This window comes from Oryctolagus cuniculus, chromosome 18 (genome assembly GCF_051225735.1).
Source record: "Oryctolagus cuniculus isolate XC-2025 breed Fujian yellow rabbit chromosome 18, ASM5122573v1, whole genome shotgun sequence".
NCBI classification, from domain to species: Eukaryota; Metazoa; Chordata; class Mammalia; order Lagomorpha; family Leporidae; genus Oryctolagus; species Oryctolagus cuniculus.
The window spans coordinates 536096-558190 of record NC_142884.1 but is presented as its reverse complement, the minus strand read 5'-3'; the positions used below and the strand labels follow the sequence as shown (position 1 = coordinate 558190).

Below are 22095 nucleotides of genomic sequence, written 5' to 3'. Positions count from 1 at the left end.
CCCAACTCCCTGCTAACAGCCTGGGAAGCAGAAAGAAGACCGCCCCTGCACCCACATGGGACACCTGGTAGAAGCTCCTGGCTCCTGGCTTCAGCCTGGCCCAGCTCTGGCCATTGCAACCTTCTGGGGAGTGAACCAGCAAATGGAAGCTTCCTCCCTACCCTCTGTCCCCACCCCCCACCCCATAACTCTTACTTCACCGAAATAAAAACTTAAAAAAAAAAAAAAAAGCAGAACTGTTTTTCCATATACATTTCTTACTGAGATCTGCCATTTCTCCTAACATCATGATCTTTACGGGGAAAGTGGCATCTTGCTAAATTCACACGTGCTTCCAGGATGGCATCTGTAATGTCGGCACTCCTACAGGTGTGGACAGTGGGCCCATGCACCTTCAGAGGAGAGTCTGGATCCCATCTCACCCCCTTGCTGCACTGGGATTTTCATTCCGCCTCTAAGTACACTGACAGTCTGTGAAAGCGAGGCTGTCTCTGGAAAACAACTGTGGAGGAGCAAATTAATTCATTAAAGTCGACTAGTACAATTCTCCATTGAGGATATAAATAGCTAGAAAATCATCTGTGAAGCCTTAGAATACACATGAGGGAAAAAGAATATGCACAGGAGTCAACGGTAGGAGGACACTGAGCACAAACTTGTGAGGTGAGTACAGCCCCGGCAGCCGGGAAACGTGGCTAACATGAAATTCCTATTTCCACAAAATGTGTATCCTTCCCACTCATGAGAACTCTGAGGAAAAACAGATGTGGAGAAAGGAAAGAGCAGGAAGATGCAGAAGAGTAAAGGAAAAGCCGTCTTATCATCCTGCTTCTCTGCCCTGGAATCACATGAACTGTCGTTTGGGATACTTATTCTTCTACACAAAATGGATGCCCAGATCGTACCTTATGGTACTTAAAAATAATTATTCCGTAGAGCAAAGATGTCACTGAAGAATGAATGAGGTTCAGCATAAGTCTTTGCTGTTGCACTATTTTCATCTTTCTTCAGGAAAAGAAAAAAAGATAAAATTCATTTTTAAAAAAATCAGTGAAAAAAATAGGTATGAACTGACAAGTAAACAATGAAAACATATCCACTTATTGAAAGGTTAAAAATTCTTACAAATCAGCCATATTCTTTACTGATAAGGATGTGAAAGAACTGGAACTCACATCCTGCTGTTATAATTAGAAAAGGAAACATTTAAGTTTGAGGTCAAACTGGCCTTCCTTAAGATGTTATCTATTCATCCATACTGAGAAATTTAACACACAAGAAATGAAACACATCTCTATGAAAAGTTGTATTTAAATGTCTGCAGTATCTTGGGGCTGGCACTGTGGCATAGCAGGTAAAACTCCCGCCTGCAGTGACAGCACCCCATAGAGGTGCTGGTTCAAATCCCAGCTGCTCCACTTCTGATCCAGCTCTCTGCTTGTGGCTTGGGAAAGCAGTAGAAGATGGCCCAAGTCCTTGGGCCCCTGCACTCAGATGGAAGACCTGGAAGAAGCTCCTGACTCCTGGCTTCAGATCAGCCCAGCTCCGGCCATTGCAGCCATTTGGGAAGTGAACCAGCAGATGGAAGATCTCTCTCTCTCTCTCTGCCTCTCTGTAACCCTGCCTTTCAAATTAAAATAAATCTTTAAGGGACGGCGCCGCGGCTCACTAGGCTAATCCTCCACCTAGCGGCGCCGGCACACCAGGTTCTAGTCCCGGTTGGGGCGCCGGATTCTGTCCCAGTTGCCCCTCTTCCAGGCCAGCTCTCTGCTGTGGCCCGGGAGCGCAGTGGAGGATGGCCCAGGTGCTTGGGCCCTGCACCCCATGGGAGACCAGGAAAAGCACCTGGCTCCTGGCTCCTGCCATCGGATCAGCGCGGTGCGCCGGCCGCAGCGCACCGGCCGCGGCGGCCATTGGAGGGTGAACCAACGGCAAAAGGAAGACCTTTATCTCTGTCTCTCTCTCTCACTGTCCACTCTGCCTGTCAAAAAATAAATAAATAAATAAATCTTTAAATGTTGGCAGTATTTTATTTGTAACAGGCAAAATAAGGAAACTCAATGCCCATAAACACATAGAGAAATTATGGTGTATCTTCAGCATATTAGTTCTCAGTAACATAAAAAGACTGAACTTCTTATATATTACCATTGAGGAACTTCAATATGCCAGAGAACAGAACTCAAGCTTAAGAAATGTACATTTAAGAATTAAACATTTTCATTTCAATCACATAAAATCTTGGAAAGTAAAAATTACTGTATTATAAAACAAAGTAAATCAATGGTTGCCTGGAAAGTAGAAAGATATTAAAGGGCACCAGGTAATACCAATGTTGGGTAGGTTCATGATTATGATTGTTTCATGAGTACATATGGCTATCAAAACTTATTAAATGGTACAACTTATTTTTTAAAGATTTATTTATTTATTTGAAAGTCAGAGTTACAGAGAAAAGAGGCAGAGACAAAGAGGTCTTCCATCCGCTTATTCACTCCCCAATTGGCCACAATGGCCAGAGTTGCACCTATCCGAAGCCAGGAGCCAGGAGCATCTTCCAGGTCTCCCACATGGGTGCAGCGGCCCAAGGACCTGGGCCATCTTCTACAGCTTTCTCAGGCCATAGCAGAGAGCTGGATCAGAAGTGGAGCAGCTGGGACTAGAACCAGCGCCCATATGGGATGCCGGCACTGTAGGCGGTGGTTTAACCTGCTACACCGCAGCATTGGCCCCAAATTATACAATTTAAATATGTGCAGTTTATGGAATGTCATTTATACCTTGTAAAAGCTTTTTTTAAAAGTTCAAAATAAAATCTGAATTTCCTATTATTTTTGGTAAATAAATTTGGCAACCTATATTGATGCTACAAACTCTCTCCTCATGCCCTGGGTGGGACAACCAGCCTTGGGGTAGCAAATATGAGTGAACAAGGCCATTTCCACCTGATCCAATAGGAAGACTGGCTGCTCAGAAAAGCCTCATCGCTAACTAAACTAAGGGGCCTCTTGTACCCTCTTCCTCCTGCTTACGCAGGAATGGCACTGATTGAACAGTGTACAACACTGCAGGAGTCCACTAAACCTTTACTTCATATTCTCTGACAAGGACCTCAGCTACCCCAAACCCTAAAGTCCTGAGAATTTCTGTGCCACCTCATCCACCACAAGCTGTGACTCAGTCATCGCGCTGCCCTGTTAAAACAGCCCACTCCAACCACTTTCCTGCAGTTCCCCTCACTCCCTATAAACACGTCACTATTTCCCACCCCCATAAACCTATAACTTGTGATGCTACTCTACTAAATTCAGGACACTGGGGTACAAGAAACCATTGTTGAACCTGGGGAACTGATTCTGCTCACCGGTGCTAAGCACAGCACAACATTTCTTGTGAACAAGAGAACAATTCTGTGTTATTCTCAGAAGTACAAGAGGTTGTCACGAATATGGCCCTTTCCTCAGGCTGACCTATGAATTCACACATTAATGCAGCATCCATGCAACAAGTCAGAACCACAGGGGTACCACAGCATGATGGATCAAGCTGCCACTCAGATACCGCATTCCATATCACACTGCCTGGGATCAAGTCCCACCCTCAGCTTCCAACCCAGCTTTGGGCCGATGTGCACCCTAGGAAGCAGCAGGTGATGGCTCAGTTCTTGGGTCCCTACCATCCACACAGAAGACCCAGATAAAATTCCTGTCTGCTGACTTCAGCCTGGCACTGGCTGTTGCAGTCATCTGGGGGATAAACCAACAGATGGAAGATCTCTCTCCCTCTCTCTGCCTTTCAAATAAAAATTAATAAAATTTTTAAAAAAAGAACTACAAAGCTCTAAAGTCTTCCTTTGGAGTTCTTGGGCAGAAATATAAAGTAGGACAAAACCAAGAGACAGTTATATTCTGCAAGAAACAGAAAGTACGTCAAAACTGGGGTCAAGTTACATTCTGCCATCACACTGTCCCCTCTGAGGCACACGAAGTTCAGTAATCCCAACCAATCCCAGCCTGTTTGTACATGGTAGAATTCTGTTGTTTACAAACCACCACAGATGGCAAATACACGTCCTAAGGTGAAGGCAGCTTAAACAATCAGGCCTTCATTACAGCGTAAGCCAAAACGACAGGGAGTGAAGAGGAACAGGATGTTCTGGGACTTGTGATCTGGAAACTGGAAATACAACTTCAACAGTCTTAACAGACCCACAAAGCCCCTGAAAAAAAGAATTCTATCTTTTCATGTCACCAGTAGAGTCCTCTGGGTCAAAAGACTGCATCAGAGGGGCTGCATTGTGGCACAACAGGTTAAGACAACACTCGCTTGCATTGATGGTATCCCTTATCAGAGCACAGATTGGAGTCCTAGCTACTCCATTTTCAATCCTGCTCCCTGCTAATGTTCCTGGGAAAGCAGCAAAAAATGGCGTAAGTATGTAGGCCCTGGCCACTCACATGCGAGACCTCAGAGTTCTGGGCTCTTGACCTCAGCCTGGCTCAGCCCTGGCCACTGCAGTCATCTGGGGAGTAAATTAGTGGATCTAAGATATCTTTGCATTTCACCTCTGTCACCCAGTCTTTGAAATAAATAAACTTTTAAAATAAACTCCATCGAGCCTATAGTTTAACTCATCAAAGGGTAAGAAATGAGAAAGGAGTAAATGCTGAAGCTAACCACAAATTCCTCCAGCAAATGGGAGACCATCAAGGCTTCCTTCCTAAACATGACGGGGTGAGAACATGATGCACGCTGAGGACCTCCCAAGTGGCAGAGGTGACATGCTTTTTCTCAGAGGGCTAAGTCAGTCAAGGACCCAGGGTAAACTGAAAAATACCTTGCAGCTCTCACGTATCCGAGATTTAAACAGATCTTTTTAAAGATTTATTTGAAAGGCAGCGTTACAGAAAAGGAGAGATGGAGAGACAAAGAAATCTTCCATTCACTGATTTACTCCTCAAATGGCTGCAATGAACAGAGCAGCAGGGCCACGCCAAAGCCAGCAGCCGCGAACTTCATCTGAGTCTCCCATGTGGGTGGCAGGGGCCCAAATACTTGGGTCATCTTCCCTGCTTTCCCAGGACATTAGCAGGGAGCTGGACAGTAAACACAGTAACCAGGACTCACACTAGGACGTCAGTGTCATGGGCAGCAGCTTAACGCAGATTTTTTTGATGTATGAGGTTCAATTCAGTTGTTTTATATATATATAATATGTACATACATACACACACATACATACATACATATCTCCTCCAGTGTTACACTGAAGAAATAACACACCCTGCACAGCTACAGTATTTTTCTCATTGGGACAGTCCTAATATCCAAAGAGGTCAGCCTGACAGTTTCCTCACACTACATTCAGAAGGCACTTCACCAGGGGCTCTCTGGTGGGAACTGAAGCTAGTTTTAGCTGCAGAACTTCCCACATCTGCCACACTCCTAATTGTGAACTCAGACCTTGAAAAAGCACAGAATTTTGACTAAAAAAATTTCTCAAATTTGTTTCAATTATGAAACTTTCTCCAGCATGAACTCTAGAATATCAAAAAAACTAAGAGCTTTGTGAAAAGATTTTCCGTATTCAGAGCATGCATAACACTTTTCTCCAGTGTGAGTCCCATGTAGAATGAGGTTAGTTTTCAGTAAAGCATTCTCAGTGTTCACTACACTAATGCTTTTGTCCAATGTGAAGTCTCCGGTGTTGGAGGAGTGAAGAGCTTTGACGAAATGATTTCCCACATTCATTGCATTGATATGGCCTTTCTCCTGTGTGAATTCTCTGGTGTTCAATGAGGTTGTACTTGTAGCTAAATAGTTTTCCACATTCCCTGCATTCATATGAATTTTGTCCAGTGTGAATCTGCTGATGTCGAATGAGGTTGTACTGTTTGCTAAAGGATTTCCCGCATTCTCCACATACATAAGGCCTTTCTCCAGTGTGAAATCTCTGATGTACAACCAAGTGAGACTTGTGCCTAAATAACTTTCCACATTCTGCACATTCATAAGGCCTCTCTCCAGTGTGAACTCTCCTATGTTTAATGAGGCTGGAGTTTTCAGCAAAGGATTTTCCACACTCACTGCACTCATACAGCCTTTCTCCAGTATGGATTCTTCTGTGTTTAATGAGGCTGGAGTTTTCCGCAAAACACTTCCCACAGTCAGTACACTCGTAAGGTTTTTGTCCCGAGTGGAGTCTCTTATGTTGACAGAGTGTAGAGCGCTGGCGAAATGATTTCCCACACTCACTGCATTCATATGGCCTTTCACCAGTGTGAACTCTCCGGTGTTCAACCAAGTTATACTTGTAGCTAAACAACTTTCCACAGTCACTACACTCATATGAACTCTCTCCACTATAAACTCGCTGATGTCGAATCAGGTTAGACTTTAAGCTAAATGATTTCCCACATACCCCACATTCATATGGTCTTTCTCCTGTATGAACTCTCAAGTGGGCTAAGAGATTACACCTGTAGGTAAAAAATTTCCCACATTCCCGACACTCATATGGTCTTTCTCCAGAATGAATGGTCTGATGGTTATTGAAGCTACCATTTCTATTAAAAACACTGCCACATTCACTGTAAATATAACATGGTTCTCTAGTAAGCAGCCTCTGGTCCAAAACAAGCGTCTGTTGGGAGCTGAAGGTCTGCGCAGGTTCTCCCCAGTTGTGAGGAGGTTCTCCCCCAAGAAAGGGTGCCCCACACTGGCTCTTGCTGGTTGACGTCTTCCCAACAGGAGTGGCCTCATGCTGGAGGAACCCGAGTCTGACAAGGAAGTCATTCTCAATACCGTTGAAGATGAACGGTTTCCCCGAAACATGCAACTTACAGCTCTTCACACACGAGACTCCGCCTATGATGCTTCCATTGAGTTTCTCTCCAATATGCTGACCCTGGTGCTGATGAAGTTTAACACTGTCAGACACTTTTTTCCCATGAGTGTCACAACTGTCCAGTTTCTGTGTGTGATGTGTTCCCCAGTGCTCACTCAGGCACACAATGTCTCCTGAGATGGGGAAACATGTTTCATAGCCATGGGCCTTCCTGGGACACACACCTGTCTTAGGAGTCCAGACGTCAGACATTTTTAGTATGGAAAGACTCTGCTTAGAAGGTGCCTCATTTTCCACTCCACGCCAACAACCTGAAAGCAAGGAAATGCTGGTGAAGTGCATGTTGGGAGACTTTGGTGGGAGGACACAGCCTACCCACAAGTCTGTCTGACAAACTCAGGAACTAGTCCATGCAATTATACATAGGAACAGGGAGTTCAGATCTGAAGGCTAAAGAAGAGGCAGTTTAGCATTACTGGGCTATTAAGACCACAGAATGTAGAAGTCTCAGGATGTAAGGAGACAAACATGCCAAGCAACACAGGGAACAGAGGCAAAGTCTATAACCCATTCCTCTGCCAACGATTTGTCTACAGCACCTTATCTGCTGATGATACCTGACTATTACAAAGAGGAGTATGTCCAGGCCCGAGAAAATACGACTATAGCACAGCAGCTGTTGGTCAGGGACTGTTTGAGAATGTAGATACACTTCACAACACAAAATACATTTGCCAACATCGGAAAACAATGAAGATTGAGCAGTGGGAAAAATGGGAGCAATGTGGAGTCCAAAGATTAGGCCTGGGTCGCTTGAAAGACCAGAAGTGACAAGGTACAGAATTGACAAGTCAGCAAACTCTAGAATGGAGAAGCAAAGACAGATTATACTGTTTGGCTACTGGTAGTGAAACTAAAATGCTGCCTAGACAGAACAGGTTTCTGGTATGATTTGAATATAGCCCTGAAGTCACACCCTCCCCCAGGCTGCTACTTCTCAGGCCAGGCTCCCTCAGAGCCCTTCTTGCTGAGTCTAGCATCTTCTGGACCACCAAGGGTTCTCCATCCCACAGGAAGATGAGTAATTACAGGGATTGGAATAATATAAATACTATGAGAACAACAATACAGAACAGCCAGAACTGACTCAGAACATCTCAGCAAAGGGCTGGTGTTGTGGCGCAGCAGGTTACATCATCATCTGCAATGCCAGCATCCTATATGGGTACCAGTTTGAGTCCCAGCTACTCTACTTCCAACCTAGCTCCCTGCCACTCCACCTGGGAAGGCAGCAGAACTTGGTCAAGTCCTTGGGCCCCAGCACCTACATGGGAGACCAACATGGACTTCTGTGCTCCTGCCTTCTGCCTGGACCAGCTTTGGCTGTTGTGGACATTTGGGAAGTGAACCAACAAACGGACAATCGATCTCTCTTCCTGCTCCCCCAATCCCATCCTCTCTTCCTACCTCCTCCCCACTACCATAATTCTTTCAAATAAATAAAATAAATCTTAAAAAAAAATCAGTACATGATGGGTATAGGAATGGAAAGCATACATTACAAAGAAAATTTTGAAGAATCCTCTAAGAATAGTCTACAGGCCATGGAAGTGGTGACCACATCAACGATGGCAATTCTTGGCACAGCAAGGAAAGAAGAAATGTCAGCTAAAGGAAGGAGGTGGCTCCTGGAGCACACAGGAGCACGGATTTGCACAGGCTTCCCCAGACAGCCAGAGCGGCAAGCAAAGTGGGATGCATTAGAGTGACTGAAAGACTCTTATTTCTGAATGCTTCAGAAGGGAAGCAGGTGTTAAAGCTGCTCAAAGACAAGAGCAGGCAATACCCACACCTCAGTTCTAGCAGCCAGAGAAACAGCCCAGAGAACTACGGGGGAAAGCTATGTCCTTGGACCTGATGTGAGATGACAGACTTGCCAAGGGGAAACAGGAGGAGGGCAGACTACCTCAGGTCCCAGGGGTGAGTGTGTCTTACCCAAGGAGGACAGAAGTGCCAGGTTCTCCAGCATCACATCACGGTACAGCTGTCTTTGACCCTCATTAAGGAGCCCCCATTCTTCCTGGGAAAAGTTCACAGCCACGTCTTCAAAGGTCACAGTGCCCTGCTATGATGGTGACAGATGAAACCACAAACAGCACCCATCATGGAGCCATACAATGCATCTCCCCCAATATCTACCCTTACCCATGTTCCTCCCAAAGTTCCCATTTCAGAGGAAAAATAAGCCTATTAGTCCCAAAAACCACAGTATACAGCCAACAGCAACAGGGGCAGACAACAACATGTACTGCTGCGGTTCTGACACAAAGGGATCCACCTCTACTGATAGGCAATTTCCCCTGGTATGGTTTAAGGTTATATAAATCCCAATGCAGCATTGTGGGGCCATCAAACATTTCTTTCTCTCTCTAAACACACATCATATTAGACTGTGTATCCCTCATAACTCCAGATACCACAGCGATGTATTCATGGATACCACCAACTCATAGGCCTCTCTACAGACTCAAGTTGTTTTTTCTTAATTTTTACCCATTTATACGGGGGGGGGGGGGGGGGGACGACACAACACTGGGAGGCAGTGCTCCCATTTGTTGATCCACTCTCCACAATGACTGGAGCTGGGCCAAAGATGGAAGCCAGAACTCAATCCGGGTCTCCCACACAGGTGGCAGGAATCCAGTTACTCCCAGGGTCTTCATTAGCAAGAAGCTAGAGCCAGGCATCAAAGTTAGGTATTCCAATGTGGGATGGGAGTGTTGAAGCTGGCCCCTTACAAACTAAGCTATCACCACCCACTCCCCTCAGTGTTCTAATCCTACTCTAATCCTATCCTTTTCACTCCACTGATGAGGCAGAGATTCCTGCCCTAGGGTTATAGTAATGTCCTGTGAGTGCAGGAAAAAACTTTTTGTCCTTTTCTCAAACCACAATCAACAGAGCAGACTTCTATGACTTCAAAACACACGGGAACTTTTCCCTAAACACCAGCTGCATTTCTTCTAATGCAATCAGATTCCGGACTCAGTCCCCAAGAATGCCCCAGCCCTTTCTGTGCCAGATGCAAGCCCTATGCTTTACCCGTGCTTCTGACCCACAACTATAAACTGGGGGCCCAACACAACTCCCTCAATTTCCATTAAATTTCCTCAAGTGGCTCACAGAATTCAGGAAAACACTTGTGTTAATGGTCTGTTATAAAGACTATTATAAAGGACACAGATGAAGAGATGGAGGGGGAGGAGGCACAGAGCTTCCAAGCCTTCTGGGGTCATGTCACCCTCCAGGAGCCTCTACCCGTTCAGCTTCTGGGAAGCTTCCCAAACTCTGTTCTGAGATTTTATGGAGGCTTCCCTGCATAAGCATAACTGCCAACAGACTGGGCAGGCAAACCCAGAGACCTGTCTGTTCAGCTTCTCCTTGGTCTCTCTGCACAGCATTCCTTCCATCAGGTATGAGGCAAGACCCCTCAGAATGAGGAAGGTCTTATGATCTACTATAAGATAAGGCAGGTCAGAGACAGGCGGAACACATTACTTTATATGATCTACCATGGTGAACTGTAGATGAAATGAAAACATATATATCATAATATCACATAGGCAAACACAGGACAGCTGACACTGGACAAAGGCCTTCCAGACATTTACCACAGAAGGCCACATGGGAGTTACACTATGGATAAGAGTGAACATCCCAACACAAAGAATTAGGGGCCGGCACTGTGGAACAGCGGGTAAAGCCACAGCCCGTAACACCCGCACCCCGTAATGGGCACCAGTTCACGTCCTAGCCCACTCCACTTCCAACCCAGCTCCCTGTTAATGGTGTGGGAAAAGCAACAGAAGATGGTCCGTGTGCTTGGGTCCCTGCCACCCATGTGGGTGACCAGGAAGAAGCTCCTGGTTCCTGGCCTCATCCTGGCCATTGTGGACTTCTGGAAAGTGAATCAGTGGATGAAAGATCTCTCTCTCTCTCTCTCTCTCTCTGTCTCTCCCCCTCTCTGTAACTCTTTCAAATAAATAAATCTTTAAAAAAAAAAATACATATGTCTGAGGTGATAGAATATTCCAGTTACCCTGATCTGATCATCACATACACATTACATACTGAAATGCCACACTACATCCTATAAATGTATACAATTACTATGTGTCAATTTAAAAAAATATTTAACTAGGAAAAATAAACTTAAAAAGGAACAATCAAAGTCTGCAAGATTTGTGGGATGAAGGGGAGCACTGGTACCTGATTCCCTTCAGAGAGTGCAAGTTAGTGTGGAATAAACTCATTACAAAGGAATAATAACAGGAACTTAGTTCTGTGATAAAAAGGGTTGTCAGGCTGATATACTGTCCAAAAGAGCAGAGTGGGAAACCAATCTGCACCCAGTCCTTCTAAGATCATCCTAGTATAATCAGAAACAAAGAAGTACATTATAGTGGGTCCCAATTGGGGCCTGACACCATGTGCCTAGCAGCCATCCAGAACGTGGTAAATTTAAAGCAGATCTAATATTTCCACATAACTGTGATTCCCAGTAACAGTGGCCGCTCCAAATCAGCCTACGAAGGCCTCCGTGCATGGCTCCATAGCCATATTCACCGTGCGCGGCTTCAGCTCTCCATGGCGCCATTCAATTTCTGTGCTACATTAACGTGCTCTCTCCCCAGCAATTACAGCATTTCTCTCTCCACTTAACCCCATTCAAAACCCAGCCCCTTCGGCCATTGCCTAATGAGTCTCAGATGACAGTATTTGCCCCCCACCACCTCCATTGGGTATGAAACACCTCAGGGCCACCAGTCATCTCAGAATCCTGGTGAGACCCGAGTGGTGAGTAAGCCACAGCGCCAGCCTGCGTGTCATCGTCGCTACGTCCCTTCTTCCCTTGGAGCCTGTGCCACCGGCCAGAGGCTGCCCTACACGCCCTCCATCGCCGCCATTCACCTCTCACCTATTTAGGAAGCTCGATGCCATCACTCAGGGACCCAAGCAAGAGGCTCAGTCCTCAGCCTCCAACCTCCCCCTTCCTGGCCCCAACAGCGTCACCGTCGTAATCTGAAGTGTGCCCCTCCCATGACCCACGGCTCTCACTCGGTCCATGCAGGAGCTGCAAGATAGCGCACGTCTCCAACATCAACAGCTCCCCAGATAACCCGGCCTCTGTGTCCGGACGCCCATTTTATAACATCCACACCACAGGATCATCACCCTAGCCAAGACGACTCCCTTACAGGCACTACCAACGTCCTCGGTTCGGTCTCTGGGAAACTTAGAACGCGAACGTAGATCCTTCCTTCCTTCAAAGGCCTCCATGAGTTCTGGAATCCGCACGGCGAAGGTGCAACACCCAGTCTGCTCGTGCAGGCTGCGCTCCGCCTCACGCTCTTGGCTCCGGACCCCCACGCACGTGCCGCCCCCTCTGCCAGAACCACTCTCCGGCCCCGCATCACGCAGTGGGCAGCGGCGGGGACCCATCCACCTGCGCTTCACTGTTCTCGATACGGGGGCCTGGGCTGCAGGGACAGGGTTGAGGCGGTGGCGGCGGCGGGCGAGAGCCGGGAGGGCGCTGCACTTACCTGAGCCAGGACTCTCCGCTCGGTCTCCGCCATCGGACTGAGTGCGAAACGGGGACCCGGGCACTGTGGTCTCCGTCACGCCCCTGGCGCAGGTCAACTGTACCGCATGGCCCAGCCTCGGACCTTCTGACCCTCCTCCCGCGCTACGTCCGGCCCCTCAGACCCGACCTACGCTCGGGAAACAGATCACTACACACCTAGGACCAACAAAAATGGCCCCTTGGAGGAGGACCCCGGAAGTCCCGCCTCATGTTAGCTTAACACGCGGAAGCGACTTTTGTTCCGGGAGCATTCATTGGCTCTGCTTCGCTGTCTTTCGACACACAGCTTTCTGGGTAATGTAGTTCCCGCAGATTTCAAGGTACTCTGCACTAGAGCTCGAGGAGGAAAGGCCAAGCTGCAATGCTAGGGGATCGGCCCCAGGTAGAGCAGGGTCTCCGCTCCCCCTAGAAGCCATATTCAGATTTCTGTGGAATCCTGTAATGGTTCAATCACCTGTTTTGGAAACATTGTGTTTCAGGTTTCAGGAAAATCAACCTGCTCCCAGACGCTAAAAATACTTCAGATGTTCCGAAATGCACGTATCATGCTTTAGTCTTTTAGACACAGAATGCCTCTACTGGAAGCATTTTAGACATTTTAGACACAGAATGCCTCTAACGAACATCGTGTTGCAATTCAAATGCGTGCACTCTGAAGCATTAGTGTGGTGGTGGTCTGTGAATGTGTGGTCAGGAACAAGAGAGAAATTCCAGTAAGACCATGACAAGGAGGATAAGGGAGCAATGTGTGCCTGCCAGAAGTTCGAAGTTGAATCTGTCAGTGGTTCCCACAGAAAACAACTATCCTGCCTGCAGAGTTCACTTTGTGTCCAAACACTTGAGCAACACTTTCACCCACCTAGTACCCTAATGTGATAGGGTACTAACGTATTCTTTTTAGGAATGTGACATCAGACTCAAAAGCAGAACAATGAAATAAGTGGTGTTTTGGCAGTGGCAATACTGCAGTGTTCACAGAGGAGCACATACTCAAAGGACCCTCTCCACATGAAAACCCCGAGAGTATCTTAAATCCACGAGTTTGGATCACTGTTGGGGGCTGTCATTTCTCCTGTGATGGCAGGGCACATTCTGCATGAAAATTTGATATTATACCATGAAAAATTGTAAAATATAAATTAACAATGTGTATGTAGTAATTCGGGGTAGTGTCAGAAATAGCTCTGGACGTATCAGTAGCTGGTGAGGAAAGTTAAGACCTCAAGAAATTTTAGATGTGATATCTGAGAAGAGATAGAATTAAGATCTGCACAGCACTAGAATGGTCACCCTGATGGCGTTCTCTCCAAAATAAGATTCTTAGTTCGTTCTTGAATGCCTCGAGCAATACCAGCATGACAGAAACAGAAAAGAACTTTTACGACTGCCAGAATGGTAGAAATAATTTATAGTATTATCTCCATAGAATTCTATCTGGGGGCCGGCACTGTGGCGCAGTAGGTTAATCCTCTACCTGGGGTGCCAGCATCCCAGATAGGTGCTGGTTCGTGTCCTGGCTGCTCCACTTCAGATTCAGTTCTCTGCTATAGCCTGGGAAAGCAGTAGAAGATGGCCCAAGTCCTTGGGCCCCTACACTTGTGTGGGAGACCCAGAAGAAGCTCCTGGCTCCTGGCTTCAGATTGACCCAGCACCAGCCGTGGTGGCCATTTGGGGAGTGAACCAACAGATTCAAGACCTTTGTCACTGTCTCTCCCTGTCATTGTCTGTAACTCTACCTCTCAAATAAATAAAATTTTTAATAAAGAAGAATTGTATCTGCACATATGTTCAAATATGTTTTTATACAAGTTGTTATTCTCAGTGAAAATAAAATCATTCTTTGCATACAGATCTGAGCTGTTTTTCTTTCTTAACAATGTTTTGGCCAACTGAAAGCTATTTGCTCCTTTTACACTTGACAACTTATCTCCATTTTCAATTGCCTTGCATTTCATTTTATTCAAGCACCAAGAATGGTCACCTGAAGTGCAGGAGCCTACGCAGCGTACTGTCCTGCCCTTGGTGCCCACAGTCCCTCCTGCAAGACCATAGGAAACTCTCTGGAAACACCATGGCTCTTTCCTGTCCCTCTGCCTGCTCACTAGTACCCTCCACACTGAAAACCAGAACCAGATAACTCCACTGTTGAGTTCAGACACTGCCAATTCCTTCCAAATATGGGAATCGAAAACCTTCCAACGGTGCGTTGACTGGGTTAGGCCTCTCCACCTGCTTTGCAGCACTGGAGGCAGCAGGGAGAAGCTCATCATCCTGGCTGTATCATGTTCTGTAGTCAGGATGCAGATGGACCAAACATGGGGATCTAGCACTGCTCAGGTTCAACAGGTAGAGAAACATCACCCATGAAGGAAGGGACTGAGATGCAGTAGTTGATACCATCTGTCTGCACCTGACCGCTCACATAATGATGAAGATATAAGCATCTGTGGCAAAGGGGAGCTGGGCAGCCTGCTGTGAAGGTTCAGATCGCCCCGTCCCAGGGAAGGCCACCTACGACATAGGGCAGGACTTCCTGCCACTTCCTCAGTCTGGACTTTAACCAATGTAACACTCACCCTCAGCCTTCTGTCGCTCCCCCTCTTCATGGGGGAACGACACTAAACCCTGCCTAGGCTTCATATCCGAGTCACGGCACCATTATGTCGCTCCCCGTCTTCATGGGGGAACGACACAGGACCCTGCGCTGTTCTTTCGTCTGCTCGGCCCTCCCAGGGTTTGCTGCTGGTTCTTCCCGGGTTGGCTACTATCCCTTCCACCTCCGTGGAAGGGCGGTTCCCCCTGGCCACATTCCCCACTTCCGCAGGGGAGCGGCACACCGCCGACTGGCTCTTCTCGGGGGCTGCACAGGTGTTCCTTCAGCTAGATGTTCCCCATAGATGTTCCCGGTGAATGCCGTCTCTCTCCTCCTTTATAGTCCTCCTCTGCCAATCCCAACTCGGCTGCCCACACGCCGAGTACGCTGCTCTCCAATCAGGAGCAAGTCCTACAGTTTATTGGTTGAACTGGAGGCAGCTGTGCGGAAGCTGTTTACTTCTCTCCCAGCGCCATATTGTGGGAGAGCAGATGCATAGAATAAGTCTTAATTCCAGTAACTCAGTCTAGTCCGGTTTGCTCCCCACAGCCTTCCTGGCTCCCCTTCTCTGTGAAGGTGGGAAAGTCTCCTGACAGGAAACGAGGATGTGACCTCACCTGCTATGTTGTTGTCCCTACGAGGGACAGCCCTTTCTGTGTAACCAGAGGGCTGACACCAGTTCCTCATGATTTGTGTACCTTCTATGCGCTTTTGTAGAGGTTAAGGTTGGAAACTCCTATTACTCCACTATTGTCAAAACATACAATGCACTTGAAAGAAATAAGGAGCAGTCTGTTTCAAAACTGAATTAACAGTACTAAAGTAGTTCTGTTTGTTTTTTTCTTTAATACATTTCAGCAAACTAGAACTCTCTTGGTTCCCAATAGAAGTGGGATAAAGTGATAAAGCGCCAAAATAAACTAGCCAAAGCGTATCAGAGTGCTGGTTCAAGTACTGGATGCTCCACTTCTAATCCAGCTTCCTGCTAATGCACCTGGGAAAGCAGTGGATGATGACCCAAGTGCTTGGGCCCCTGCACCTGCATACTTATAGAGTTCCTGGTTTCTGGCTTCAGCCTGAGTCCTGGCTATTGTGGGGCTTTGGAGAGTGAAACAGGAAATGAAAGAGTGTGTGCATGCTTGCCCTCTCTCCCTCCCTCTGTGTGTGTGTGTGTGCACATCTCCCTTTCAGTCACTCTTTTTGAATAAATGAATAAATCTGTTAAAAAAAAAACTTATATAGGACAATTTATATTTTTGTACCATTTTTAGGATTATTATACTCAATATCCTTTTGACAATGACACTGAGCCTATTTAGTTATTTCTAATGGATAATCCACTCAACGACACTGTAAGGGAAATGTCAAGAATTAAGAAATATTGCCGGCGCCGTGGCTCACTAGGCTAATCCTCCGCCTAGCGGCGCCGGCATACCAGGTTCTAGTCCCAGTCAGGGTGCCGGATTCTGTCCCGGTTGCCCCTCTTCCAGGCCAGCTCTCTGCTGTGGCCAGGGAGTGCAGTGGAGGATGGCCCAGGTGCTTGGGCCCTGCACCCCATGGGAGACCAGGAAAAGCACCTGGCTCCTGGCTCCTGCCATTGGATCAGCGCGGTGCGCCGGCCGCAGCGCGCTGGCCGCGGTGGCCATTGGAGGGTGAACCAACGGCAAAGGAAGACCTTTCTCTCTGTCTCTCTCTCTCACTGTCCACTCTGCCTGTCAAAAAAAAAAAAAAAAGAATTAAGAAATATTGAAACATGGAAAATTCTGACTATGGGACTGTCCTCTATTAATATAGCTCTGAATCTTAAGATTGTTCACAATAAAGGAGACGCCAAAACAACCTTCTATCCTACTGGCAAATTTTCCATTTATTAACTCAGTTTAGATAGTCAAGATGTGAAATCATCAAGTATATATCCTGGCATATGTGATTTACCAATGGCCCATCTGTTGGTAAGTGGATTAACAAACTGTTGATCCCTTGGTCCATCCTCCTTGGCAATGAGGAGCACGTGGAGTTTTTTGCTAATGTGCATGTTCTAACTCATTTGACATAAGAGGTGCCTACAAAATTTTCACTGTATATACCATGCAAATTCAGAAGTATAAGGCACACACACATCCACATAATATATAAATTTCCAAATATTTTTTAAAAAGCCACTGTGAACTAACTTTGCAGCTCCTCAATTAGCAAAATTTACAGAGATAACACACAGAACCCTGACTCAGGAAATATGAGTATACATCCCCACTGCCTCTCTCTGTCAGTATTTATATTCCAATACCAGAAAGCAAACTCATTTCTCCATCTAACACTTCTTACTGAATCCTTTTTCAAAATTTTGTTTACTGATTTGAGAGGCAGAGGTACACAGAGAGAAAGGGAGACACAGAGAGAAAGTTCTTCCATCTGCTGGTTCACTCCCCAAATGACCACAACGGCCAGAACTGGACCGATCTGAAGTCGGGAGCTTCTTTCAGGCCTTCCATGGGGGTCAAGGGCCCAAGCACTTGAGCCATCTTCTGCTGCTTTCCCAGGCCATAGAAGAGAGCTGGATCAGAAGAGGAACAGGCGGGACAGGAACCAATACCCATATGGGATGCCAGTACCACAGGCTGAGGCTTAACCTACTGGCCACAGCATCAGCCCTTTTTTTTTTTTTTTAAGATTCATTTATTTATTTATTTATTTATTTGAAAAGCAGAGTTACAGAGAGTTAGAAGCAGGGACAGAGATCTTCCACCTGCTGGTTCATTCCCCAGATGGCCAGAGCTAGGCCGATCCGAAGCCAGGAGCCAGGAGCTTCTTCCGGGTCTCCAACATGGGTGCAGGGGCTCAAAGATTTGGGCCATCTTCTACTGTTTTTCCAGGCCACAGCAGAGGGCTGGATCAGAAGTGGAGCAGCCGGCTCTCGAACCGGCGCCCATATGGGATGCCAGTGCTTCAGGCCAGGGTGTTAACCCACTGCGCCACAGTGCAGCCAAAGCAAAGAGTTTTGACACTGAGATATGTCAAGTGCCTGCCTTTATCATATCTTGGCCTTTTAGCTAAGACTAAGTATCCATAATCTTCCCTCAATTTTGTTTCTTGCTGTAAGGTGATTATCATTTATCTTACAACTGCAAGCATTGAATCTTTTCTATTACAGAAAAGCAGTTGTGCACAGTGGGTTTGCAGCGCCGGCATCCCATATGGGCCCCAGTTCACATCCCAGCTGCTCCACTTCTGATCCAGCTCTCTGCTATGGCCTGGGAAAGCAGCAGAAAGAAGATGGTCCAAGTCCTTGGGCCCCTGCACCTGTGTGGGAGAGCCGGAAAAAGCTCCTGGCTCCTGGCTTCAGGTCAGCTCCGCTCTGGCCATTGCAGCCATCTGGGGAGTGAACCAGCAGATGGAAGATCTCTCTCTCCCTCTCTGCCTCTGCCACTCTGTAACTCTGTTGTTCAAATAAATAAAACAAAATTAAAAAAAAAAAAAGCAGTTGGAAAATGCAACTAATGGAAAGCCATTAACAATGACTCTGAAGTGACTCAAAGGTGGTAGGAGAAGATTTCTGAGGACTATCGTGAAAATGTTAAGACCACAGAGAAGTCCCAGCAGTGATTTGTAAGAGACAGAACTAAGATAAGCACTTGCCTACAAGGGTCATTCAGGTCTGTCTCCAAAATGTAATTCTTGTTCATTCTTGAGGACATTAAGCAATGCCAGCATCAAGGGAAAGTTAGATGTTGAGTAACCAGGCACTTGCTCACTCTCGCTCCATCAGTCTGCTTTTCCAATAAATATGAACACTTAATGGAGTAACCAGGATTGTGAGAGAGACTGAGGCTCAGAATATGGTTCAGTACTACTCTTTTAGAATTGTTTACTCACGAGGCAGTTGCTTAGCTTAGCAGTTAAAACTCCCTCTTTTCATATTGGAGCAACTGGGTTTAATACCTTGCTCCAGCTCCTGACCCCAGCTTCCTGATAATGCAGAACCTCTGAGGCAAAATGGCTCAAGTAACTGGGTCCCTAATACCCACATGGAAACAGGATTGACTTCCCAACTCCACTGCGGGGATTTGGGGAATGAACCAGTGGATGGAAACACTCTCTTTGCCTCTCAAATAATTTCTTTTCAATTATGTATTTACATGTATGTTGGGCTGCATGTCCATGTGTTTAAATTTGTTTATATGCAAATTGTCTTGGTAACAAAGTCATTCATTGTATACAGACCTGTACTTTGCTTTTCTCACTTAACAATATATCTTGGACATCCACAGCTGCTTCCTCATTTTACAGCCCATACCTCCTCCTTACCTCCACACACGGTAGACCTAACATTGTCTTTTTCTTTCTTTTTTTTTTTTTTTTAGATAATTTGCATCTCACTGTGTGCTCCTAAGATGGCCAGTTGCTGAAAGGCAGAAGCCAAGCCGGGACTCCTTGGTTTCTAGTTTTTCTTAAGGCCATGGAAAATTCTGTGGCAGCACCAGGGTCATCCCATGCTGGTTCCTTCATGCTCAGGGTGCTCTGGGCCAAAAACTGTGACCAGTTAATGTTGGCACTGATTTGGGAGAACACAGCAATGCTGTTCCAGGCCTTGGGACTCCAAGCCATGCTGTCACGTAGGTTGCGGGCTGGGTTAGGTGTGGGTGCCTCAAGAGTCCAGAATGCAGCAAGGATAAAAGTAACTTCTCTACTAGTATGTGGCCATGTCGGGTCCCAGAGATGGTCCTGACACAGGAGGTGAAGACATTGGCCCTGACGGAAGATGACGGAATTCCACAGCAGGCTGCACCTTATCTGTGACATAAGGGTCTCTGCCTCTGGGGAACAGGGAAGCAGCCTGAGGCTTCAGACCACCACGGTTCTGGTAGCCTCCCAAATCATGGCTGTGAAACTGCAGCTGCAGGATCTCCTGTCACCCCCCACCCGGCTCCACTGGCTCCGACCCCCACTGCCTGCCTCCACCTCTGCTGGCTAGGCACCTCTTCCCCATGCAGGTTTGGCAAGAACCCCAGCAGGACAGGAGCTTGCGACTGCATGAGGATCCTGTGCTGCTTCCTGTCCTGGACCCAAGGGAGTTGCTCCATGTGTTCTGACAAGTTTTACGGCAGTTGTGGCAAGAATGGAAGAGGCGAGTTACTTCTCTACAGCAGAAACACGTTTGAAGAAAATAAAAGGGATTCTTAGTTTCAAAACCCAATTATCAATATGAATGGGCCTTTTTCTTTTTTTGTGAAAGATTTATTTTAATTATTTGAAAGGCAGAGTTACAGAGAGGGGCGAGGAGAGATAGAGGTCTTCCATCCACTGGTTCACTCCCCAAATGGCCGCAACAGCCAGGGCTGGGCCAGGCTGAAGCCAGGAGCCAGGAGCTTCATCCAGGTCTCTCACATGGGTGCAGGACCCAAATACTTGGGCCATCTGCTGCTGCTTTCCCAGGAGCATCAGCAGGGAGCTGGACTGGAAGTGAAGCAGCTAGGACTTGAATGGGGCTTTTTCACTTTGCAAAACTGTAATTTTTTTGTTCCACAGAAATTGAGTCAAATATAAAGTTCCAACCTAAGTTTCCCAAAATTTATGTAAGTTGATTTATAGCTTTATTTTGAAAATGACACCAATTATGCCCATGAACTTATATCTGTCATTGACCCTATCTTATTGTATGTATTTATTTGAGAAGATAGTTGAATAATCTATAATTGTATATAAATAATAACTAAATACCAATACAATTACCAGAAATCATTGGGAAAGAAACAAAAAGAGCCTTTGGAAATTCAATGCATAAATACAGTTTATTCAAATCATCACATGAAGTATAATAAATAAAAATGTAAATAAATCTGAAATGTGCAAAATTATGGGGAAAATCACAAATTAATATTGTACAAAGGTAGCAAAAGATATAATTCTTGTCATGATTTCACTTACACGTTTCTAAACAGGAAAAGCTAAACTACACTTATCAGTATTCCCTAGCTATCAAGAAAAGCAGGGAACCCTATGTAAAATGTAAGAAAAATGCTTAGCACTTGTGGCCGGGGTAGTTTCAAAACAGGGGGCAACTGGGGTGCTATAAATATTCCACTTATGAGACTGAGAAATACCTAAACAGTAAATTTGCAAAATGTTTTAAATTGCACCTGTATGCTTTATGCAATCTTCTGTATGCATGTGAAATTTTGAAATACAGGACAAAATTACTGGGATATATATGAATATGCAAGTTATGTCAAAAAGACATGTAATAGAAAGATACAAGCACTGACGCTGTGGTACAGTAATCTATATGGACACCAGTTCATGTCCTGGCTGCTCCTCTTCTGAGCCAGCTCCCCACTTACAGCCCGGGAAAGCAGTGGAAGATGGCCCAAGTGCTTGGGCCACTGCATCCGTGTGGGAGACCTGGAAGTAGCTCCTGGATCTTGGCTCCAAATTGGCTCAGCTCTGGCTGTTGCAGCCATTTGGGGAGTGAGCCAGCACATGGAAGAGGTTTCTTTCTCTCTCTCTCTAATAAATAAATAAATAAATAAAATCTTTAAAAAAAAAAAAAGAGAGAGAGAGGTAACAGAAACATACATACACATACACACACACACACACACACACACACACTCGTGCCCACATTTGGCAATAAGCATTTCAGGGCAAGTTCTTTCTTTCAGTGAAGTAGCCCAAGCCCTTAGGTGTTGAAATCCATGCTGTTACACTGAAAAACTATATGCACAGCACAGCCAGAAGTCAGGAAAAAAAAGAGAAAGGTACAAATTTTAATAAAGACTGGTGCATCCCATGAACAAAGGGGGAAAGCAGTGTAACAGTATTCAAAAAGGTTGTGGAGGGGCAGGCATTGTGGTGCAGCAGCGAAGATGCCTCTTGGAATGCCCACATCCCATATCAAAGTCCTGAGCAAGACCTGGCTCAGATTCTGATCCAGCTTCCTACCAATGTGCACCCTGGAATGGTCCAAGTATATGGGTCTCTGCCACCCACATGGGAGACCTGGAGTTCCAGGTT

General features: G+C 46.1%; 1 protein-coding gene across 6 annotated transcripts; it reads right to left on the bottom strand.

The window, feature by feature from the left end:
• Positions 1-239: 239 nt before the first annotated feature.
• On the bottom strand, positions 240-12699 carry LOC100351959 (zinc finger protein 587B). 6 transcript variants are annotated; one of them, XM_089319882.1, is made up of 4 exons: positions 12451-12699; positions 8843-8972; positions 7072-7158; positions 240-502 (listed from the first exon to the last, which is right to left on the bottom strand). In XM_089319882.1, the coding sequence occupies exons 1-4, from the start codon at positions 12481-12483 to the stop codon at positions 444-446; spliced, it is 309 nt and encodes a 102-aa protein (XP_089176008.1). In that variant the 5' UTR covers positions 12484-12699; the 3' UTR covers positions 240-443. The 6 variants fall into 6 exon arrangements, with proteins under 6 accessions (XP_089176008.1, XP_089176009.1, XP_089176007.1 ...); XM_089319883.1 differs by having other exon boundaries at positions 8843-8969; positions 12451-12685; XM_089319881.1 differs by lacking the exon at positions 12451-12699 and adding an exon at positions 12106-12439 and having other exon boundaries at positions 8843-8969.
• Between the last annotated feature and the right edge of the window lie 9396 nt (positions 12700-22095).